This window comes from Peromyscus maniculatus, chromosome 2, assembly GCF_049852395.1.
Source record: "Peromyscus maniculatus bairdii isolate BWxNUB_F1_BW_parent chromosome 2, HU_Pman_BW_mat_3.1, whole genome shotgun sequence".
Taxonomy (NCBI): domain Eukaryota; kingdom Metazoa; phylum Chordata; class Mammalia; order Rodentia; family Cricetidae; genus Peromyscus; species Peromyscus maniculatus.
Genome location: NC_134853.1, coordinates 129,280,675 through 129,300,562, shown reverse-complemented (window position 1 = coordinate 129,300,562; position 19,888 = coordinate 129,280,675). Strand labels below are relative to the sequence as shown.

Genomic DNA, 19,888 nt, shown 5'->3' with positions numbered 1-19,888 from the left:
AAAACCAAACAAAAACAAAACCCCAAAAGCACCATCAAGTCTGATACAAGAAATGCACTTGAAGTTTTTGAGCTATTTTTTTTTTAATGATAATGTGGTGTTTCTGGTTCCAGGAAAGGCAAAGCTACACAGAGAAACCCTGTCTTGAAAAAAAAAAAAATTAACCATGTGTATATGGAAATGTATGTGTGCATGCACTACATGTGTGGGTGCCCAAGGAGGCTCAAGACCTCCAATCCTCTGGAACTGGAATTACAGGTAGCTTTTGAGCTGCCTGACTTGGGTGCTGAGAATCAAACTTGGGTCCTCTGGATGAGTAAGTAATACACTTTTAAGTGATGAGTCATTTCTCCAGCTTGTGAATTATTTTCTAACAGAAGATACACTGGTAGAACTACAGGTGCCCAAAAGCTTGACCTTGTTCCAACCTTACAAATGGTACCTGACTTTGAAACATAAATACTTACAGCAGGGTTGGGAATATGGCTCAGTTACAGAATGCTTGACTAGCATACACAAGGCTCTGGGTTCAATCTATAGGAACACTTGGGATTCGGAGTCAAGAGAGTGAGACGCTCTAGGCCAGACTGGGCTACATGACACCCTGTGATAATGTAGCACAGCACAGTATATACAGCACAGAACATCACTGCACAACACAGATAAAAACAAAACTAAAATAAATAGATGGAGCCAATGAGTTTTATCTGAGACATACATGATTATTGATAAAAAAAAATAAAATAAAACCAATAGATACACTGGTGAAAGATCTCTACAAGGGTCCATCCACTCCTCCTCTATGCTCTAACAATGGACTGAAACACTTCTCCCCTACCCAGTCAGTCTCCTTCACTAGAGTTGGGACACACTCATTCACATGAACAAAGTTGGGAACACAAAGAAAAGCATGCCCATAACCCCACTGCTGAGACTGTACTGGGAAAAATGTCTCCTTATATATCAAGATTATTTAGAGAACTTTCAACTTCATAAATAGAGGTTTGATTCTACATTATCATTAATACTATAGTCGGCTACATTATGGGCTAAGAAAATAATTACAGAGCGGCAGTGAGATACAATATGAAGAGCAGGAACCACACAACCCTAGACAGAAATGCTGGCTTCAACATGTACAAGGTGAGTGAGGTGTGGTTAAATAAGTCAATTTGTCTTTTTTGGGGGGAAGGGGTACCATTTATTTATTTATTTGTTTGTTTGTTTGTTTATTTACTTGTATGAAGGAAGAGGGAGCACCACAGCACACAGGGAGGTCAGAGGACAACTTGCTGAAGCTAGTTCTCTCTCCTTCCACCACGTGGATCCCAGGATCAAACTTAGGTTATCAGGCTTGGAAACAACCATCTTTACCTACTGTACTATCTCTACAGACCCTGGCTTATCTTTCGAAGCGTCAATCTTCTCATTTTGAAAATGGGGTAATTAATAACTACCTCAAAATGGGTTAAGAATGAAAAAGAATAAAGCATGTGTAAGTGTATACAGCAACTGAATAAATGTTAGTTTCCCCTCCCATCCAAAGTAAAATTTCTAACCTTCAGTCATTTTAACATTGGTTCTATGGAAAAGATGCCACCACCCTAAAATTACAATTAATTTTTAGAATGTAATCCATTTATAAATTAGACTACTGCCTGTATTTTCTACTTACAGAATACATAACAGAGTGAGAGAGAGTGTAAAAAAGAAACAGAGTAACCAAGATCAATGCTTACAACCAAATAGAAGTAACAGCTTCTCATTGGGTCTAATGGAAGAATTCCAACTTGTGGTTAGCTCCTCCAATTCATTATCAGACTCTTGAAAGTTTCAAAGACCTAGCTGTTATATTCAAACAGGATGAATATCCATGTCTGGGTCCATGGCCCCATGGTGGCTGGTGTCTAAGGTGGTGAGCGTGGCTCATGTTGCCAGCAAAGGCTCTGTAGATGCCTGGGGTCTGGTACCCGAAGGCCAAGGCGCCACAGCGGCTGTGCTAATCTGGATGGACTGTGCTGCCACCAGGGCCGTGGTGGTATCTGGACCTAAGCTGCTGCAGAGGGCCATGTCTGGGTCCAGATCATACTGCAACTGGGGTCTGTGGTGATATCCATGGACTGTGTTAGCATGGAGGTCATTGGAACTATGCTGTGCTGCACCATCACTGCCCTTCACTGGCCCTGACCCTTGTGGATACTGCAGCAGGTAAGCTGTCCCTACTCCTCAGGGGAGAGCTTGCCAGCACTAGGAAAAGATGGCCCCACCCCTCACCACAGGCATGCACCTCACCTGGGCAGCACACTAGAACTGACCCTGCCCCACCTCATCTGCCATTCAGTGGCATGGGTGAAGGAAAGATGCCCTCCCCACTGGGGCCCTTATCGGTGGCAGGCAAGAAAGCTGGCACTGAGGTCCTAGAGTGAGAAAACTAGCTGCAGTACAAAGGAGAGTGGGCCCTGCACCCTGCCTGGGCAGCACACTAGAGCTGACCCTGTTAGGGGGAATGGGGCAAGGATGGACAAGAAAATGAGCTAGCCCTAAGGGCATGAGAGCAGGAGAACTAACCTCCTTGCACGCCCTACCCTCATATTCCCCCTACAGCAATCAGGACAGAGGGCCTTGAACCTTGACTGGACAAAACAGTAGAGCTGGCTCTGGTGATGTGAATGTGGGGGACCTGGATCTAAGGACCAGAGAGGAGAACTGGCCCAACTCCTAGCTGTAGGCTGCACTGGATGAGCTAGCCGAAGCAGTTCTGGAGAGCTCACCTGGGTAGTGATCATGAGAAGAGGTTGGTGGGCTGACCAACCCAGATACCACCAGGTGCAGACCCAGGGTTATGAGTTTGCCCACCCCAACCTCCATCAAATCTATGAACTTCTGAAGCATGTGAAAGGGATGAACTGTAGTAGAGTATCAGATGTGTTCCTTTTGCTTACATTGCATTTGTTTAACTCTGTGAAGCTGCATTACTGTGCCTGTCAAGGCAGGAGAAAGGACAGGAGGGGCTGGCAGGCAGAGAGAATATATAGAGGGAGAAATCTGGGAGAAGGGAGAGAGGAGCCAGAGAAGGAAGAGGACTCCAGGGGCCAGCCACCCAGCTAAACAGCAAGCCCCGGAGAAAGAGTAAGATTTACAGAAGTTAGAGAACAGGAAAAACCCAGAGGCAAAAGGTAGTCAAAATAAGTTAAAGCTGGCAAGAAACTAAGCCAAGCTAAGGCCAGGTACTTATAAGTAAGAAGAATAAGCTTCCATGTCTGATTTGTTTGGGAGTTGGGTGGCGCCCCCCCCCCCCCCCCCCCCCCCCCGCCCAAAAGACCCAAAACTAATAACCACAAACCAACAGATCCAAAATAGCAGGATCTCATGACACAGAACCACAACAGGATGTCCAAGAGGAGCCCCAGAGAGAGCCCATTATAGGTGGTGTAACAGAAACCAAAGGCCTCAAGCCTGACCAATGACTTGTGACAATGAACACTTGCAAGCAAAGACAAATGGATCAAGGGTAAACTGTGTGACTCAAAGAGCCACACTACAGCTTCCACAAGATTCTTCTTCTTTTTTGTTTCTTTGTTTTGTTTGGTTTTTGGGTTTTATTTTAAATTTGGTTTTGATTTGGCAGGGAGGTTCTAAGTGCAGAGGGCAAATGTGAGGAGACGTGGAGATAAGTAGGATCAGAATGCATGATATGAATACACAAAAAAAAAATCAATAAAAGATAAAAAAAAGGATGAATAGTAAATTAACTTGTTTTAAGTCTGAATATTTTTAACAGATTTCAACAGTTTGAATATCTTCTAAATCCGTAACGCTAATGCTTCTACATCTCAAACACTACTACTAACACACTGATACAAAAAATGGTAATATGTATAATTAGTATCATGTACAAAATTAACACATTAACCATTAGACAAAAACAAACTTTCAAATCCCTTCAAATATTAACTCTTACCTCTGCATTTTCATGGCCTTCCAGAGTCATACAAATATCCAGATCACTATCACGGAATCCAAATCCATTCTTTGAAGAACCAAATAAACACAATCTTGCCTTTTCTAAGCTCAAGAAAACAAGTCAATGAGCAGATTAGAGGAGTAACCCAACATCTACAAATAGCTTAACACAAAGTGATACACTGAGAAATTCCAAAACATCCAACCCTAGCTAGGATCTTTTGCTTAGGTTCTTTTTTTCCCCTTGGTTTTTTGAGACGGGGTTTCTCTATGCAGCACTGGCTGTCCTAGAACTCAATCTGTGGACCAGGCTGGCCTCAAACTCACAAAGATCAGCCTGACTCTGCCTCCCAAGTACTGGGATTAAAGGCTTGCTTAGGTTCTTATGCCCAAGTAGCTAACTGCATTTTCTTTTTAACATGTCATAAACCGAACATGCCTAAACTACCACATTCAAACCTTCTATTATTCCTATAATCCCAACTGTGATTGGTAAAGTTCATTGTCAGTTTTATGGGGGGAATCTCTAGACATGTTTATGAGAGATTATCTAGATTATGTTAACTGAAGTGGCAAGATCCACCCTTAATGTGGATGATATGATTCCATGGGCTAAATAAAAAGGAGAAATTGAGGTGAACACAAGCATTCATTATTTCCTGCTTCCTAACTGGATACATTGTGACCAGCTGTCTCCTGTTCCTGCTACCATGATGGATCCTAGTCCTGGAAACTATAAGCCAAAATAAATCCTTCCATAAATTACTTTTCTCGGGTATTTTGTCAAAGCAATGAGACAAGTAATTAAAACACCAACTCTCAGCAATCTATTTAAGATGCTCACCAGAAATATATAAGGTCCTTAATACCTTGCTCAACCTACATAAGCCAATCACCAAGACCTTTAGCTTCTTCCAACTGAACTACCTACCACTTACTGTTGTTCTTCAACACCAGTACCAAAGGTTAAGCTCAATAGCCTATAACTTGACTCTCAAAAGTAAACTAGTTCTTTCAATGTACAATTTTAAGTACTTTTAAATTATCACCTCAATATATAGGGTCAATTTTCCTCCCATAATCACTCTAATTCACTAGATTTTCAACACCAGTACCAAAGGTTAAGCTCAATAGCCTATAACTTGATTCTCAAAAGTAAACTAGTTCTTTCAATGTACAATTTTAAGTACTTTTAAATTATCACCTCAATATATAGGGTCAATTTTCCTCCCATAATCACTCTAATTCACTAGATTTTCAACACCAGTACCAAAGGTTAAGCTCAATAGCCTATAACTTGATTCTCAAAAGTAAACTAGTTCTTTCAATGTACAATTTTAAGTACTTTTAAATTATCACCTCAATATATAGGGTCAATTTTCCTCCCATAATCACTCTAATTCACTAGATATAAATCATGTTAGAGTTATGCCTTGTCATTTAAGAGTTCTATAACACTTTTCAAACAAGTTGTAACTTAAGGGTTTAATTACACATTTATATTAATTTGTTTATTAGTTGGAGCATGCCACCATGCACATGTGGACAGAGGAAAACTTGTGTGGGTTGGATCTCTCTTTTCACTGAGTGAGTCCCAGAGACTGAACTCAGATTGTCAGACTTGTTGGCAAGTGACTTTATCTGCTGAGCCATTTCCTTGTCCCTTAATTACATAGACAACAAATCCTATATTTTGGGAAGAAAAAAAAATCTGTCCACGTAATACTGATTAAATTTCAATGATAACTAAGGGGATAAAAGAACCTATAGTGCTCACTTCAGCAGCACATATACCAAGACTGGGACAATATAGAGATTAGCAAGGCCTCTCTGCAAAGATGGCATATAAACTTGTGATGCATTCCAAATATTTTTAAAACTTTATTTGTGCACGTGTGTGTGTACCACAACACATGCGTGGAGATCAGAAAACAATTCATGGAAGTTGGTTGTCTCCCTCCATCTAAAGAATCAAATTCAGGTCACTAGGCTGAGAACCTTTACCCAATGAGTCATCTCACTAGTCCAAGTGTTCTATATTTTTATGAGTTTTACTTTGAATTCTACTAAAGTAAAATATCCTTTAAAGTATTCTCAATATAAAATATTTCAAGGTATGAGACTGTTTCTCAAATATACAATATATTCATAAAAAGAGGCAATGATGATCAAATAGAATTGAGTATGAGCTTTATCTAAAAGAGAAGGGGGACTTCAGATTGGTCTGGACCTCATCACATGGGATAGGTGGCCAGGGAGCACCAGGGACAGAAGGCCTGTCTTTGCCTCCTCAGTACTGAGTTTACAAATGTGTACAAATGTGTATTCGTGGGCATGTATGTGTGGGCGTGTATGCACACATGCATGCAAGTTCTGGTACAGACCAAAAGAGTGTTGAGTCTCTAGAATTACGGACAGTCCACTGGACACTGAGAACTGAACTCAGGTTCTCTGGAAGTGTTCTCATTCACTGAGCCATCTCAGCCCCTGCACTCTATGTTTTTACATTGGTTCTGAGAATAAAACTCAGGTCCTCATGCTTACCACATTTACAAGTAAGCCATCTCCGATGCTCTAAATAAATTACTATAAATATCCTTTTCTAAAATATGTGATCATAGACCTCTTGATTCTTTATGCTCACACTAAAAATTTGCTCTGCTATTCTGGAGCAAAAGCCTTCAGATCATGCTTAGTTTTTCTTTCTTTTACACCACACATGCACTAGCAATTCCTGTTACCCTCAAATGTAACCCAATTCTGACCTCTTACCTTCTCCACTCCTGTGCTTCATTTACACTTATGTCACAGTTCTCTGCAATGTTCTTGCTTGTACTCTTAGAGTGCTATAATCTGTTTTCTGAGATGATATCACTTAATGCTAAAAATTCTACATAGCTTTCATTAAACAAAAAGTCCTTGTACCAATGTCCAAAGGGTTCTAATGATCTAATCTTTAGGATACCTCTATGACCTCATCTTTCTATTACAACATATCTTACACATCCCACTCCAAACACACTGAACCTCCAATCAGTCTTTAAAAATGTCAGACATAATCTAAGACTCGGTACCCACCCTTTCTTTCCTATAATGTTCTCTCCTTGGAAATTCATATAATGTGTTCCTTCATATTATTCAGACTCAACTCAAATGCTACCTCATGAGAGATTTACTACACCATCTATCACTTCTTTTATCATCACACTTTTAATAGCATTTACTATTTATTGATTATATTTATTTAACTTGACTGCTATACCCTCTTAAATATACTCATGAGAGCAGTTTCTCTTTTATAAGTAATACAGCCACAGAAACTAGAATAGTACTTAACATGTAACAGTTAAACATTTTTAAGTCAATCAAAATCAAAACCATGTGATTATAGTAACAACAACAACAACAACAACCAACTTTTAGCCTATGACATACCATCATATTCTTTTTGAATAAACTTTTCCAAGCCAATTAAAATTTGCTCCCTGTTGTGCTGCTCAGAGCAAGGTGGTGATAATTCATCTATATGAAAAAGAGAAAGAAAAGTGAAAATAGAATATAAAAATTCCTTCAGGTCTTTAACCTAAAAATTTTTATTCAACGTTTTCACTACTTATGTCTTTAAAACCATAAATGATATTAGACAAAGGGCAAGGGGACAAAAAAGAAAAAAGATTTTAAATATATTTATGTTATACATGATAATTTTCCTTATAATCTACAAATACATTTACCTTTTGAAACTAATTAATACTGTCTTCTTCAGATATTTAACCCTTTCCCACAATCATATTTCCCTCTATCTCACTGTGTTCAGTTTCCAAAGCATTCATTTAAATATCTTGTCAAGATTCCTATTTTTCCTATGAACTACTCAACCTCCTTGCAGCTTTGATATCTCACCTTGATTTAAATTTTATACTATTTCAAATTGCCTGCCACAGACTATCATATGATTTTCTAATGTTTGCTGTTTGATTCTCAACAAGATCACACAAATATCTTAATAACAGTCTCCCTCACCCCATCTTCTCCAAAGACTCACACCCAAAACTCTATATAGTAACAGAAATAACATAAGAACTTACTTAAAAATTTGTTATGATTAATAATCACCTTTACAATTAATATTTACCTTTATAAAGGAAATATATTAGGCTGGAGGGATGGTTCTGAGCACTAGGTGCTATTCCATAGAACCCAGGTCCAATCCCCAGCACCCAGAAGATGGCTCATAACTGTCTGTAACTCCAGTTCTAGGGAATCTGATACTCTTTTTTTTTTTTTTTTCCCCTCCTTGAGACAGGGTTTCCCTGTGTAGTTTTGGTGCCTGTCCTGGATCTCGCTCTGTAGACCAGGCTGGCCTCGAACTCACAGAGATCCACTTGGCTCTGCCTTCTGAGTGCTGAGATTAAAGGTGTGGGCCACCACCGCCCAGCGATACTCTCTTCATGTGTTAATAGCATTTACTATTTATTGATTATATTTATGTACATGTGTTAAAAAGAGATTTGGTCCTAGACCAGGATGCTATTGAGATAGAACCTTTAAGAGGCATAACAATAGTATGAAGTCTTCCAATCATAGGGAACACATCCTTGAAGAGGAGAAATATTGGAATCCTACATGCTTCCTCTTCTCTTCTGCATAGCAACTTTGAGAGGAATGGTTTTGTTATACCACTCACTTCTACAATGGACCAACCACCTCAACATAGGCACAAAGTGAAAGAACGAATAGGCCCTAAACTAAATCCCCTCAAATACTAAGCCAAAATAAAACTATTTTTCTTTTAAGTTGATCCCTCTGAAATTTAGTCTAACATGATTAAATTCTAACACAAAAATCATGGAACCAAGAGTAAACCAAAGTGAATGAGAACAAAGTATAATGATATATATTTATAATGATTCCATGGAAACCCACTATTTTGAAGGCTAAAACTAAAAAAATTAATAAAACTGTTATAAGGTATACAAATTTTACAAAATGATATGAGATCAAAGGATCTCAGGATGGAATGCAGACTGTGACAAAGGAATCTATTTTATGAATATATGAAAAGCCTTCACTCAAGGGAGTAGGACAAAGGTAAAGAACCTAAGTAATTTTGAAAATGAATGTAAGCCTTCTAGTGAGTTCCACGGCTACAGAAACCCTGCTTCAAAAATAAACCAAAAACAGCTGGGCAGTGCTGGTGCACACCTTTAATCCCAGTGCTAGGGAGGCAGAGGCAGGTGGATCTCGGTGAGTTCAAGGCCAGAAGGTCTACAGAGTGAGTTCCAGGAAAGCCAGGACTGTTACACATAGAAAAACAACAACAACAAAACAACCAAAGAGGTAGGAAAGAGCGTTGAGGATGCGATGGAAGAGAAGTAAGCAGCAGAGGTCACAACAGCTTGGCTCAGCAAGCATGCAATGGCACAGGCGGACCCTGTGCTGTGTGCCAGGGACACCAAGGTGAATCACACACAGGCCCTACACTTGCAGTACCTATACACTAACTTCATATAGTTACTGAAAGCTTGAGATATGCCAGTTGAATTTTTAACTTTACTTAGTTTTAACTGATCCTAATTCAATAAGCACAAAAAATTAATAACTATAATATTAGATAACTCAATTATCCAGTCTAAGTGTCTTAAAGTGGACTCAATTGTATTTTCCTTAGCATTTAACACAGTACCCTGAATATGTTCAGCATTTAGTAAATAACTATGCTTGATCTTTATTAATAAAGGAACCTCTGCCCAGTCAAAACTGAAAATTGTTTTTGAATTTAAAAATTTCAGTACCTAACAATCTACTTCCAGTAGTTTTAGTACCAAATACTTACCAAAACATCTTTTACATACTAAATCAAGTATTTCTCGAAATCGGTTTGTCATTGGTGGTAGAGGTTTTAGATCAATTTTCCTGAAATCCTCTGGGCAATCGTTTTTTGAATGGCCATCCTTTTTGCAGATGCTGCATACTATTGTTGGCGGCTAAATAATGGTTTAAAAAAAAAAATCCAATGAACATTTAAGGTATTTCAATACTTAGAAAACAGATCCAAAAATATAGCAGCAACAAACACTATGCAGTTAACTTAGTTCGGACAACCTATTCATTCAGGAGATTCTTGTAACAAGCTGTTATGAAGTCCAATTAATATAAAAACATTTTAACTACTTTCCTATCCCACCAAAATTACATAAAAAACAATTCAGCTGGAAATATAAGATACAGGAATTAGCAGGCAATACAAAAGGTTTGTATTAATTCAAACAGCCTGATCAACTCCCAAAGGAAACATATACCTTGTATTTATTTCTCTGGGTTTTTCCCCACAACATTTATCTTTATTTTATAGTGTACTGGTGTTTTGCCTACACGTGTATCTGTGCACCACTGGCATCTCTGGTGGCATCGGATTCCCAGGAACTGGAGTTACACATGATAGTGAGCTACCATGCCGAGGGTGGTACTAGAACCAGGGTCCTCTGAAAAAGCAGCCAGTGTACTGCTGAGCCATCTCTCTAGCCCCCATGTATCTGGTTTGTAAGACAGGGTTTCAGTAGCCCAAGTCGGCTTCAAACTGGTAACCAAGAACTTCTGATCCCCCTGCCTCTGTTTCCCGAGCGCTGGTATTACTGGTATGAACTACCACACTTTGTTTATATAGTGCTGGAAATAAAACTCTGGGCCTCATGCATATCAGTATTCTACCAATAAAGCTACATTCCACAGTTCCTACCTTGCATTTTTAATTAACTGAGATCTAATAAAGTTATTCATAAAGAAATTTTAAACTGCATCTTTCATTTTACTCCAAATATTGTCTGTCTTCAGAATCAATCAAGCTAGTGTGTAAAACTGTATTATGGTTTGTTCTCTGGAGACTGATTCTAAAACTTAGGTCCATATAATGAAGTAGTTAATAGCTACTATCTGAATTTCCAAATTCTATGACATCATTTTAAATATTTTCTAGCAGAACACCAAGACAGGTGGATCAAATAGTAAATACTTATGCCAACTAGTTTAAAAAAAAAAAAAGCACACATGGTTAAGGAAGATTGCTATACCACATTGTTATTATGTATACTTAAAAGATTTCCTCCAATGTTAGCCTGGACATTTATATAGCCATAAACTCTTGATTCAAATTCTAAGGGGACCGGAGAGGTGGCTCAACATTTAAGATCACTGGCTGTTCTTGCAGAGGACCTGGATTTGATTCCTAAAACTCACAAGTCGACTCACAACTATCTTTAACTTTAGTTCCAGGGGGACAGACAACCTCTTCTGGCCTCATTAGGCACCAAACACATATGTGGTGCACATACACACATATAGGCAAAATACTCATACACGTAAAGTTAAAAAAAGTAAACATCAGATTATATACATAACTTCTAGAGAAATAATGTCATAAAACATTATGGTTTTATGGTGGTGGTGCAAGCCTTTAATCCCAGCACTCGGGAGGCAGAGCCAGGCGGATCTCTGTGAGTTGGAGGCCAGCCTGGGCTACAGAGTGAGATCTAGGATAGCAACAAAACTACACAGAGAAACCCTGTCTCGAAGGGAAAAAAAAGTTATGTGGCTATGCAATTAAGAGTACTACAGAAACTGCTATCTGTTTTTCTCTTCTGTTTTTTGAGACAGTCTTACTGGCTATTCAATCCAAGTGGGTCTCAAACTGACAATTTCCCTGTTTTACTCTTCCAAGTGCTGGAATTACAGGCACACCTAGGCACAATGGATTTTTTTATGTTACAGATTACTAGTAAAGTAAAAATATAAGATATGGTACTTACCTTAGTATAAATTTGGGGGAGGGAGTTATTAGGAATGTAAACTATAATTCTTTAAGAGGTTTTTCTAACAATCTGTCATTTAGTTAGACTTTTCAACAGTCTATACAACTAAATACTGTGACCTGGATAATATGCAACATATGTATCCTTATACAAAATAAAGAAATACCACCTGGGTAGAGGAGGAAAAAAAAGGAGAAGTGTAGAGCCAAAGATACAAAACTTCATTTATACAAAATATACAGGTTCTGGGAAGCCACAGTTGTGTAGGCCTATGATTAATACTGTTTTACAATGTTAAAAACTTGCTAGAGAGAGATTAAAGTTACCACAAAACAAAACAAAACAAAACAAAAAAAAGGCAGAGAAAGGACTTTTTGAGATGATGGATATATTTGTGGCATTTGCAGTGGTCATGATTTCGTAGGTGTTGACTTATCTCTAACACATCAAAAGTTGTGCATGTATAATATCTATAGCCTTTTAAGATATTAATCTGGGCTGGAGAGATTGCTTAGCAGTTCAGAGCACTGGCTGCTCTTGCAGAGAATCCTGGATTCAATTCCTAGCACCCACATAGCAACTTACAACTATCTTTGTTAACTACAGTTCCCATGGATCCAATATCCTCTTCTGGCCTCTCAGGGCATCTGGCAGGCAAGTGTACAAAAACATACATGTAGGCAAAATACCAATACACATTAAATAAGAATAGTTTTTAAAAATCTAATCTTATCTTAATAGTATTTTTTAAAATCCCATATTATGTGCATGTGTATGCACGTGTGTGTGTGTGTGTGTGTGTGTGTGTGTGTGTGTGTGTATGTGTGTGTGTGTGTGTTTGTGCGCGCGCGCGCGCTTCCTGTGCCCACAGAGGTCAGGAGAGGAAGTCGTTCCATAGAACTGGACAGATGAGAGGTAAGCCAACAAGTGGATCTTCTTAACCACCTAGTCATCTCTCCAGTATCAACAAAACAGATTTTTTAAAAAAGAAATATTGCTCAGTAAATAGGTTAACAAGCTTAAAGCTTGTCAACAAGTAATTACTGATAAAATAATAAGTGATTTTCAAGTTCATTTTTCCCTCAATAATGTACTATGCTTACAATTAAGTATAAATAATCATTTTGTCATCTAGATGCAGATATTTTAGTAATATACACCGTACCTGAAGGAATGCAATTTAGCTAAAACTCTTTTATTAACTTATTACTCATTTTCTAGTCCCCATAGTACTTTGTACACTCTCAAGAGTTTAAGTTCAGATTCTTTCACTTAGAAGGACAGGACTCCTGTAATTCACAAAGGATATTAAAAAGGCCAGGAACGTTCAGTGTCAGAATAGAATCTAGATTCTCCATTTTTTTTGACACTTGTTCTTAGTTTTAACTACAACTTAACAGTATAGTTATACATTCCCACCAAAAATAAAAAGAAAAAATTATTGAAATTTAAAACTTTGCTTTCTTTTTAAAGAGAAAAATAATTTTATATATATAAATGAGAACTTTAAAATATATACTGCTTTGCTAATCTGATTTTCATAATATCAGATAAATCATTTCACATATTTAAAAAAGAGAAGAAAACCAAATACTAGTAGATTTTTGATGCATTCTTATACTTTATATGCTCTATTTAACTGAAACTACAGGGGAAATATAAAGAATAAAAGACAAATACACATCAAAGTATCATTCCAAAACAAGTCACTACCATAGAAGCTATTTTATGTTACTATTAATAAATCTAAAAACTATCAATAGGCATATAGTAACGACAAAGTTTTACCAATTGTTTACTGTATCCTACCTTGCCAGAGGTTAAAATAAACTTATCAAACACATAATACAATTCCTGGGAAGGGAGGTTATCATCATCAATAAAGTCAGAAGCAACTTCTGTAGCTTTGCAGTTGCAAGAGGTAGCAGATACGTTGTTGCACACAATCTGATGTGAACTTTCCATTTCTGAATTTGATCTGCAGTCTGTTCCCGCAGATTCAGCTCCATCAGGGGACCCAATGTAATTACACTGGATGAGTTCCTTCTTTAAAGAAGTTTCTGAAGGTGTAAAATCACCTTGTTTCTCAACTGATTTTTGCTCTAATTCACTACCTTCACTGGCAGTAGAAAGAGATGAAGAATCTTGTCCATGGTCAGCCAAACCTAGTTCATTTACCAACAAATTGTCTTTGTCAACAATACATCTCTGTGATGTAAACTCCATTTCATCATCCTTAACAGGTTGACCTCTTTCTGCATTTACTTTTTCTGCACTTTCTCCAAGATGAATGCAACAGTTGGTCGCCATACAATCAGATTTCACTGGTTTCTTATTGCTTATTTTCCCCTTCTCTTTTTTCTTGAAATCCACTGAAGATTTATTTCCGCCCTTCCTTTGAGGACAAGCAAAATACCGATAAGCTGCCCTGAATCTCTCCACAACATATTCGTAAACAAGCTGGCTGTTTAAACTCCGTGCAACATTCCTCTTGACTGAAAATGGATCTAGTGAAAAAGAAAATGATCAATGGCTAAATTTCTACTAGCAAATTACATTTCCACGCTTACACAAACAGGTTTTAATAGCTACAATATAAACAGAGTTTATAAGTTTTCTAACCTAGGATCCTAATGAGTTCTAGAAAACAGAGCAGAAGAAAGACAAATGTGGTATCTTTTGTTTCTTCCATAAAATGAAAATCTAGAAGGGAAAAATTGATTTATAAGAGAATAGCTCTAGTCCACTCAGTAATTAGTGTCAATCCTATTACTAGAAGCTGTGCCACTCTGCTTCCCTATACACTGCCACCGAATGAACACTTCAACTTCCAGGGCCCATAGTAACAACTTCATTTCTTGTCACAGTGTCTTTTAAAACCATGATCTTACTCTTAGCCCAAGCTGAACTAAACTCAATATGGCAATTCCCTCGCCTAAGCCCCCCAAGTGCTGTGATTGCAGGAATAAACAACTACATCTGGCTTTCTGTCATAGCATAATTATGTGCTTGGAATTTGATGGGGAACCCAGGCAATATCAATTGTCATTTTGAATACAGTGTTAGATGGTAAGGAGCACACACACAAAACAGCTCACACATGTACAACAAACATATCATCTCACCTTCAATGGCTATTCGTCTTTTAGGCCAGTTCTTGTTCTCCCTTGTTAGAATATCCTGTATCCGTACACATATGACATATTCCTCCAAAGCAAAATCCAGTGTGTAAAATTTTAGCAACTCCAACCACAACTGTCCCAAGGGTACCTGATTTGGTGATTCCAATGTTAAAGGAGACTGGAAGAGAAAATACTTTTCATTAAAGTTTCTCAAAGTTATAAAATCAGTAAGTTGTTAATTAGAAAAAAATTTAAATGTATATTTTCAAAAACAGGCATAAAGAAAGCATTTCCAAAAGCAAAAGCAAAAAAAAAGTCAGTTTGAATTACAGAAATTCAAGGAATTCTGTGTTTTTTCATTAAGCCAGTGACTATCAAGTTTGACTGCACATAACAATCACCAGGTGAGCATGAAATTCCATACCACTAAGAATCTAATTTAACTGATCTGTGATGTCTGGACTGATGATTAGGGTTTCTGTATGTGTAAGTGTGTGGGCTTGCACAATGTTAAGCAAATGCTGTGCCACTGAGTAGCATCTCCAATCCTTGTAGGGCTTTTTTTTCTTTTTTTCTTTTTTCTTTTTAAAGTAGGTATATGAGCTTGAGACAGGGTTTCATCCTGTAATGCATGCTAGATTCTAGCTCAAGATACAACCTCCTGAGGCACTTATCCTTTAAAATTTTTGTTTGTTTGTTTGTTTTTTGTTTTTCGAGACAGGGTTTCTCTGTGTAGCTTTGCGCCTTTCCTGGAACTCGCTTTGGAGACCAGGCTGGCCTCGAACTCACAGAGATCCGCCTGCCTCTGCCTCCCGAGTGCTGAGATTAAAGGCGTGCGCCACCACCGCCCGGCTATCCTTTAAAATGTTTTAAAGCTCTTTGCAGTGAACCTCATGCACAGTCAAGGTTGTAAACTACTGGATAGCTATTACAATTCGTGTTGCAAAATTTACTTTCAAAATTAAAAAAAAAAAAAAATTCTGTCATTCAGCAAACATTTCTTTAGAACCTACTATGTTCCTGGATTTGTGCTAGGGATATCATAATAAAGAAAACTCACATTTATGTGTGATTTCACAGAATACCTACCATCCTTATTCACACTTCTAAAACCTAAACCTACATTAACAATTCTATGAAGCACACACTACAGAGGAAGGATCTGACTGAAGACATCCTGGCTACTGTGTCTGTGTTGTGAAACCCTACACAATACTGCCACCCAAAGGAGGAGAGGTCCAACTATAGACTGTTAGGACAGAGAGATGATTTTGACAATTGCATTAAAAATTAAATGCTAAGGTGGGATTTGGGATGATCTTTGGGAAGGAAGAAGCCAAGGTCATTGCCTTCATGGACCAATAAAAGAAAACAAACATACTTGATAGGAAGACTAAATAATTAAGTTAGAAGCAGCTAAGTACCATGGGGGGAAAAGTTGAACATAACAAAAGGGGTGGGGATACAAGAAGAGGAAAATTAACAGTGTTAAACTGAGTGTCTGATCAGTTTTGTCAAGAAATCCTGACCTGATGAAAAGAGAAATGTGTTGTAGGAATGGGGAACAGATAAACATATATAACACAAAAGAGTGACCAGCTTTAAAAAGAAAACCATGTGATTTTCAGCATCACAGGAAGGAAAGAAAGTAGAGGAGGAGGAAGGAGGAAAACACTAAAAGTTAGCGTAGTAGAAGAAGAAGCAAGGAAGAATCCAATAACTATTTGCTTTTTCAATCTAAATGAAATGAGAAAACAACTGAAACATTTTTGTGTAAGGACAAGTGCAATATCTGACAACTTCTTTTATGTTTTTCAAAACAAGGTTTCTCTGTTTAGTCCTTGCTGTCCTAGAACTCACTTTGTAGACCAGGCTGGCCTGGAACTCAGAGATCCACCAGACACTGCCTCCCGAGCGATGGGATTAAAGGTGTACGCCACCACTGCCCAGTCTGACTTAAATTTTTAACAACCACTCAGATTATTACGTTGCTGAGTACAGATAAAGGGTGAAAGTACATGTAGGAATGTTAGAAGACAGTGGCAAAAATCCAGGCCAGGATAATAGTGGCTAGGACCAGGATGGTAACAGTATACAGTTAAAGGTGAGGAATTCTGGATATATTTTGAAGTAAAAATAACAGGATTCAAGATTTTGTGACATACTTGATATAGGGTATTCATGAAAGAAAGGAATAAAGGATGTCTCTAAAGTTTTAAACAAAATACTTGAAAAGACAAAGTACCATCAACTGATGAAACATGAAAAATTTCAAGTTTGAGAGTAACATCCAAAGTTCAGTTTAGACATAGCAAGATACTTAAGATGACACTAAATAGGCAGCTAGATATAATTACATAGTTCAAGAAAGAAGACTTTGTCATCCAACAAATGGCACTTAAAATCAAATGGACTGGACAGGATCACCTACCGCAAGAAAGTAGATAAACCAGAAAAAGAAATTGGGCTGGAGAGAGGGCTCAGCAGTAAAAAGCACTGGCTGCTCTTTCCAGAGGACTCAGGTTCAATTCCCAGCACCCACATGGCAGCTTACAACTGTTTGTAACTCCAGAGCCAGCAGATTGGCTTTCTCACACAGACATACATGCAGGCGAAATACCAATACATATAAAACATAATAATAACAAAATCTTCAAAGAAAAAAGAAAAAGAGAGATCATAAACCAGGTTCATAACACTTCAATGTTAACTGAGTAATTAGCAAAGGAAACTGACGAGGACTAAGCAGCTACAGGTGTGGTATACTGAAATTATTCCAAGGAAATAATCAACTGGAAAATGTTGCCATGTCAAAGACAGAATTTTAAGTAACAATGAAATTTAACAAAATAGAAGCTAACGATTTAAGTTTGGGCAGAGTAATAATGTGAATTAAGGAGACACAGAAACATGGGAAGTAGGAACTATAAACAGTTCTAGTTTTACTACAAAGGGAAAACAGGCAATAGTTGAGAGGGAAGGTACTTAACATTCGTCTGTAAAATGGGAGAAACAGAAGAATGCTTGATGAAAGATTAAAAACTGACAATTCAGGAAAGAAAGAAAACTGCTAAAGAAATATATTCTGAAATAATTCAAAAGGCAATGGGAAAGATGCATTTAGACTACGACATGGGAAGTTCCTTTAGGAAAAGAGGTAGCAAGGCAGAATATGAATATAAATGACAGAGATGATGGTGAGTGTGTAAGTCCTCTTTTTATTGTTTCAGTGTTCTCAGTAAACTAAAAAGCAAGATCATTAACTGGGAGTATTGATGCTTTGAGAAAAGAGTAGATGATTGTTGAAGAAAGAGAAAGATACCTCTCTAAAATAATAAAGTGAATCCAGGGAACTACAACAATTCAGTGTTAAGTAGAGCAACCATTTCAAACAACAGTGCATCTATATTCTTGGACTACCATGTCTCCTTGCCTCTGGTTGTCTAGCACTCAGGAAAATGTCTGAAACACAGCAGGTCTTTAATAAATGCATGCTGAATTGATTAAGAAAGCCATCTCCTCATAGAGCAAAAAATTTATTTCTCTATCCAATCTGGCCACATAATTTACACTATCCTTAAATCTTAATGAAAACCTAACTCATAAAAGGAATTTTGCTGGTTTAAATGAAAAAGAAAACAGAATTACCTTGATATAATTCAAACAATTCATAAGATTCAACAAATCTCAGTACCAAAAACTAAACCAGATCAACCCCTCACTTTATAGATGAGGAAAATGAGGCCAAGAGGTCAATCTACTACTAGTCAAATAGTTTCACTTGAAGGTATCATAAATTCTACAGATAGAAAAGTCAAAAATAAAAAACAAAAAGCTTACTTTGCCATGTTTTTCCTTCATGGCATTACTTTGGTTGTCTGTTTCTGTCTTCTTGGTATCATCTTTTGGTTGGTCTGCCTTAGCTTTGTTTTCATCAGCAATTAAGTTTTTCTCAGTTGCACTACTTGAATTATATTCCCACTTCACAAACTTCTCTTCTACTATGCCCTTCAGCTGAAAGTCATCCATTCTTTTTGGGTCAAAGCCTTCAATCTATATGAAAAGGCATTCCAAATTGGTAGTAGAAAAATTATTAAAAAAAAAAAGAGAGAGAGAGAGAGAGAGAGAGAGAGAGAGAGAGAGAGAGAGAGAGAGAGAAAGAGAAAAGAAAAAGATAGAGAAACCAGAATTCCACCTTAAAATGTTTGAGCACAACACTCAGCAAGAACTATATATATACATACATATATATAAATATATACATGCACATATACACCACAAATTCATGCTTACCCAACTTCCAAGTAAGCAAGGAAGAAGAGGGGGTTTTCTTTGTTGAAGAAAAAACATCACCATTAAAGCAAAGCAGTAAGAAGGGATTCCACCATCAGTTTGGGAGTCAATATAGCACAACTGCAAAATCAAAAGGAAAAAGTCCTAGTATTTAGCTTTCTTCAATTTTCATAGTACAAGTAGCTTGTCCAAACAACAATGAAACTTAAGAAATAATCTGAAATCTCACCATCCAGAATATATTACCTCATGTTACTAGTTCACTGCACATACACCCCACTTTATTTGATACAGGGTTTTACTGTGTAGTCTATCCTTGAAATTCCAAGCATCTTACCATACTCACCCACCCCCCACCCCCAAATAATGCAATTACCGGTGTATACTATCACATCAGGGAAGAAAAACCTTTTAAAATCCAATGACCTCTTTTTAGATGTCAAACACTGGTTAGAAAATACAAATAAGGCCGGGCACAGCGGCATACACCTTTAATCCCATTACTTGAGAGGTATACGGAGGTAGATCTCTGCTAGCTCAAGGTCTACATAGTGAGTTCCAAGACAAATATATGAGTGAGTTCCAAGAGATATATAACAGAGAGACCCCATCCCAAAGAAGTCAAAATTAAAAATAAAAAACTTAAAATCTAAAGATTTAAATTTTAAACATAATTCTTTAATAAAAAATTAACAAAATCAG

At 37.5% G+C, this 19,888-nt stretch overlaps 1 protein-coding gene and 1 non-coding gene across 12 annotated transcripts in view; one reads left to right on the top strand and one right to left on the bottom strand.

Annotated features, from left to right (window-relative positions):
* Positions 1-19,888, bottom strand: part of Tut4 (terminal uridylyl transferase 4) — a 116,484-nt gene that overhangs the window by 42,549 nt on the left and 54,047 nt on the right. For 9 of the 11 annotated variants that reach the window (XM_076564701.1, XM_076564702.1, XM_076564703.1 and 6 more), the window contains exons 10-16: positions 19,187-19,306; positions 18,734-18,946; positions 14,897-15,071; positions 13,581-14,278; positions 9,800-9,950; positions 7,399-7,485; positions 3,962-4,065 (exon numbers count right to left, since the gene is read on the bottom strand). In XM_076564701.1, the coding sequence (XP_076420816.1) occupies positions 3,962-4,065; positions 7,399-7,485; positions 9,800-9,950; positions 13,581-14,278; positions 14,897-15,071; positions 18,734-18,946; positions 19,187-19,306 (1,548 nt within the window). The remainder of the gene's footprint in view (positions 1-3,961; positions 4,066-7,398; positions 7,486-9,799; positions 9,951-13,580; positions 14,279-14,896; positions 15,072-18,733; positions 18,947-19,186; positions 19,307-19,888) is intronic. The other 2 variants (XM_015996477.3, XM_076564700.1) reach the window with 1 other exon arrangement.
* On the top strand, positions 5,733-5,836 carry LOC121827712 (U6 spliceosomal RNA). Its single transcript, XR_006070025.1, has one exon. It is a non-coding gene; the product is annotated as a U6 spliceosomal RNA (small nuclear RNA).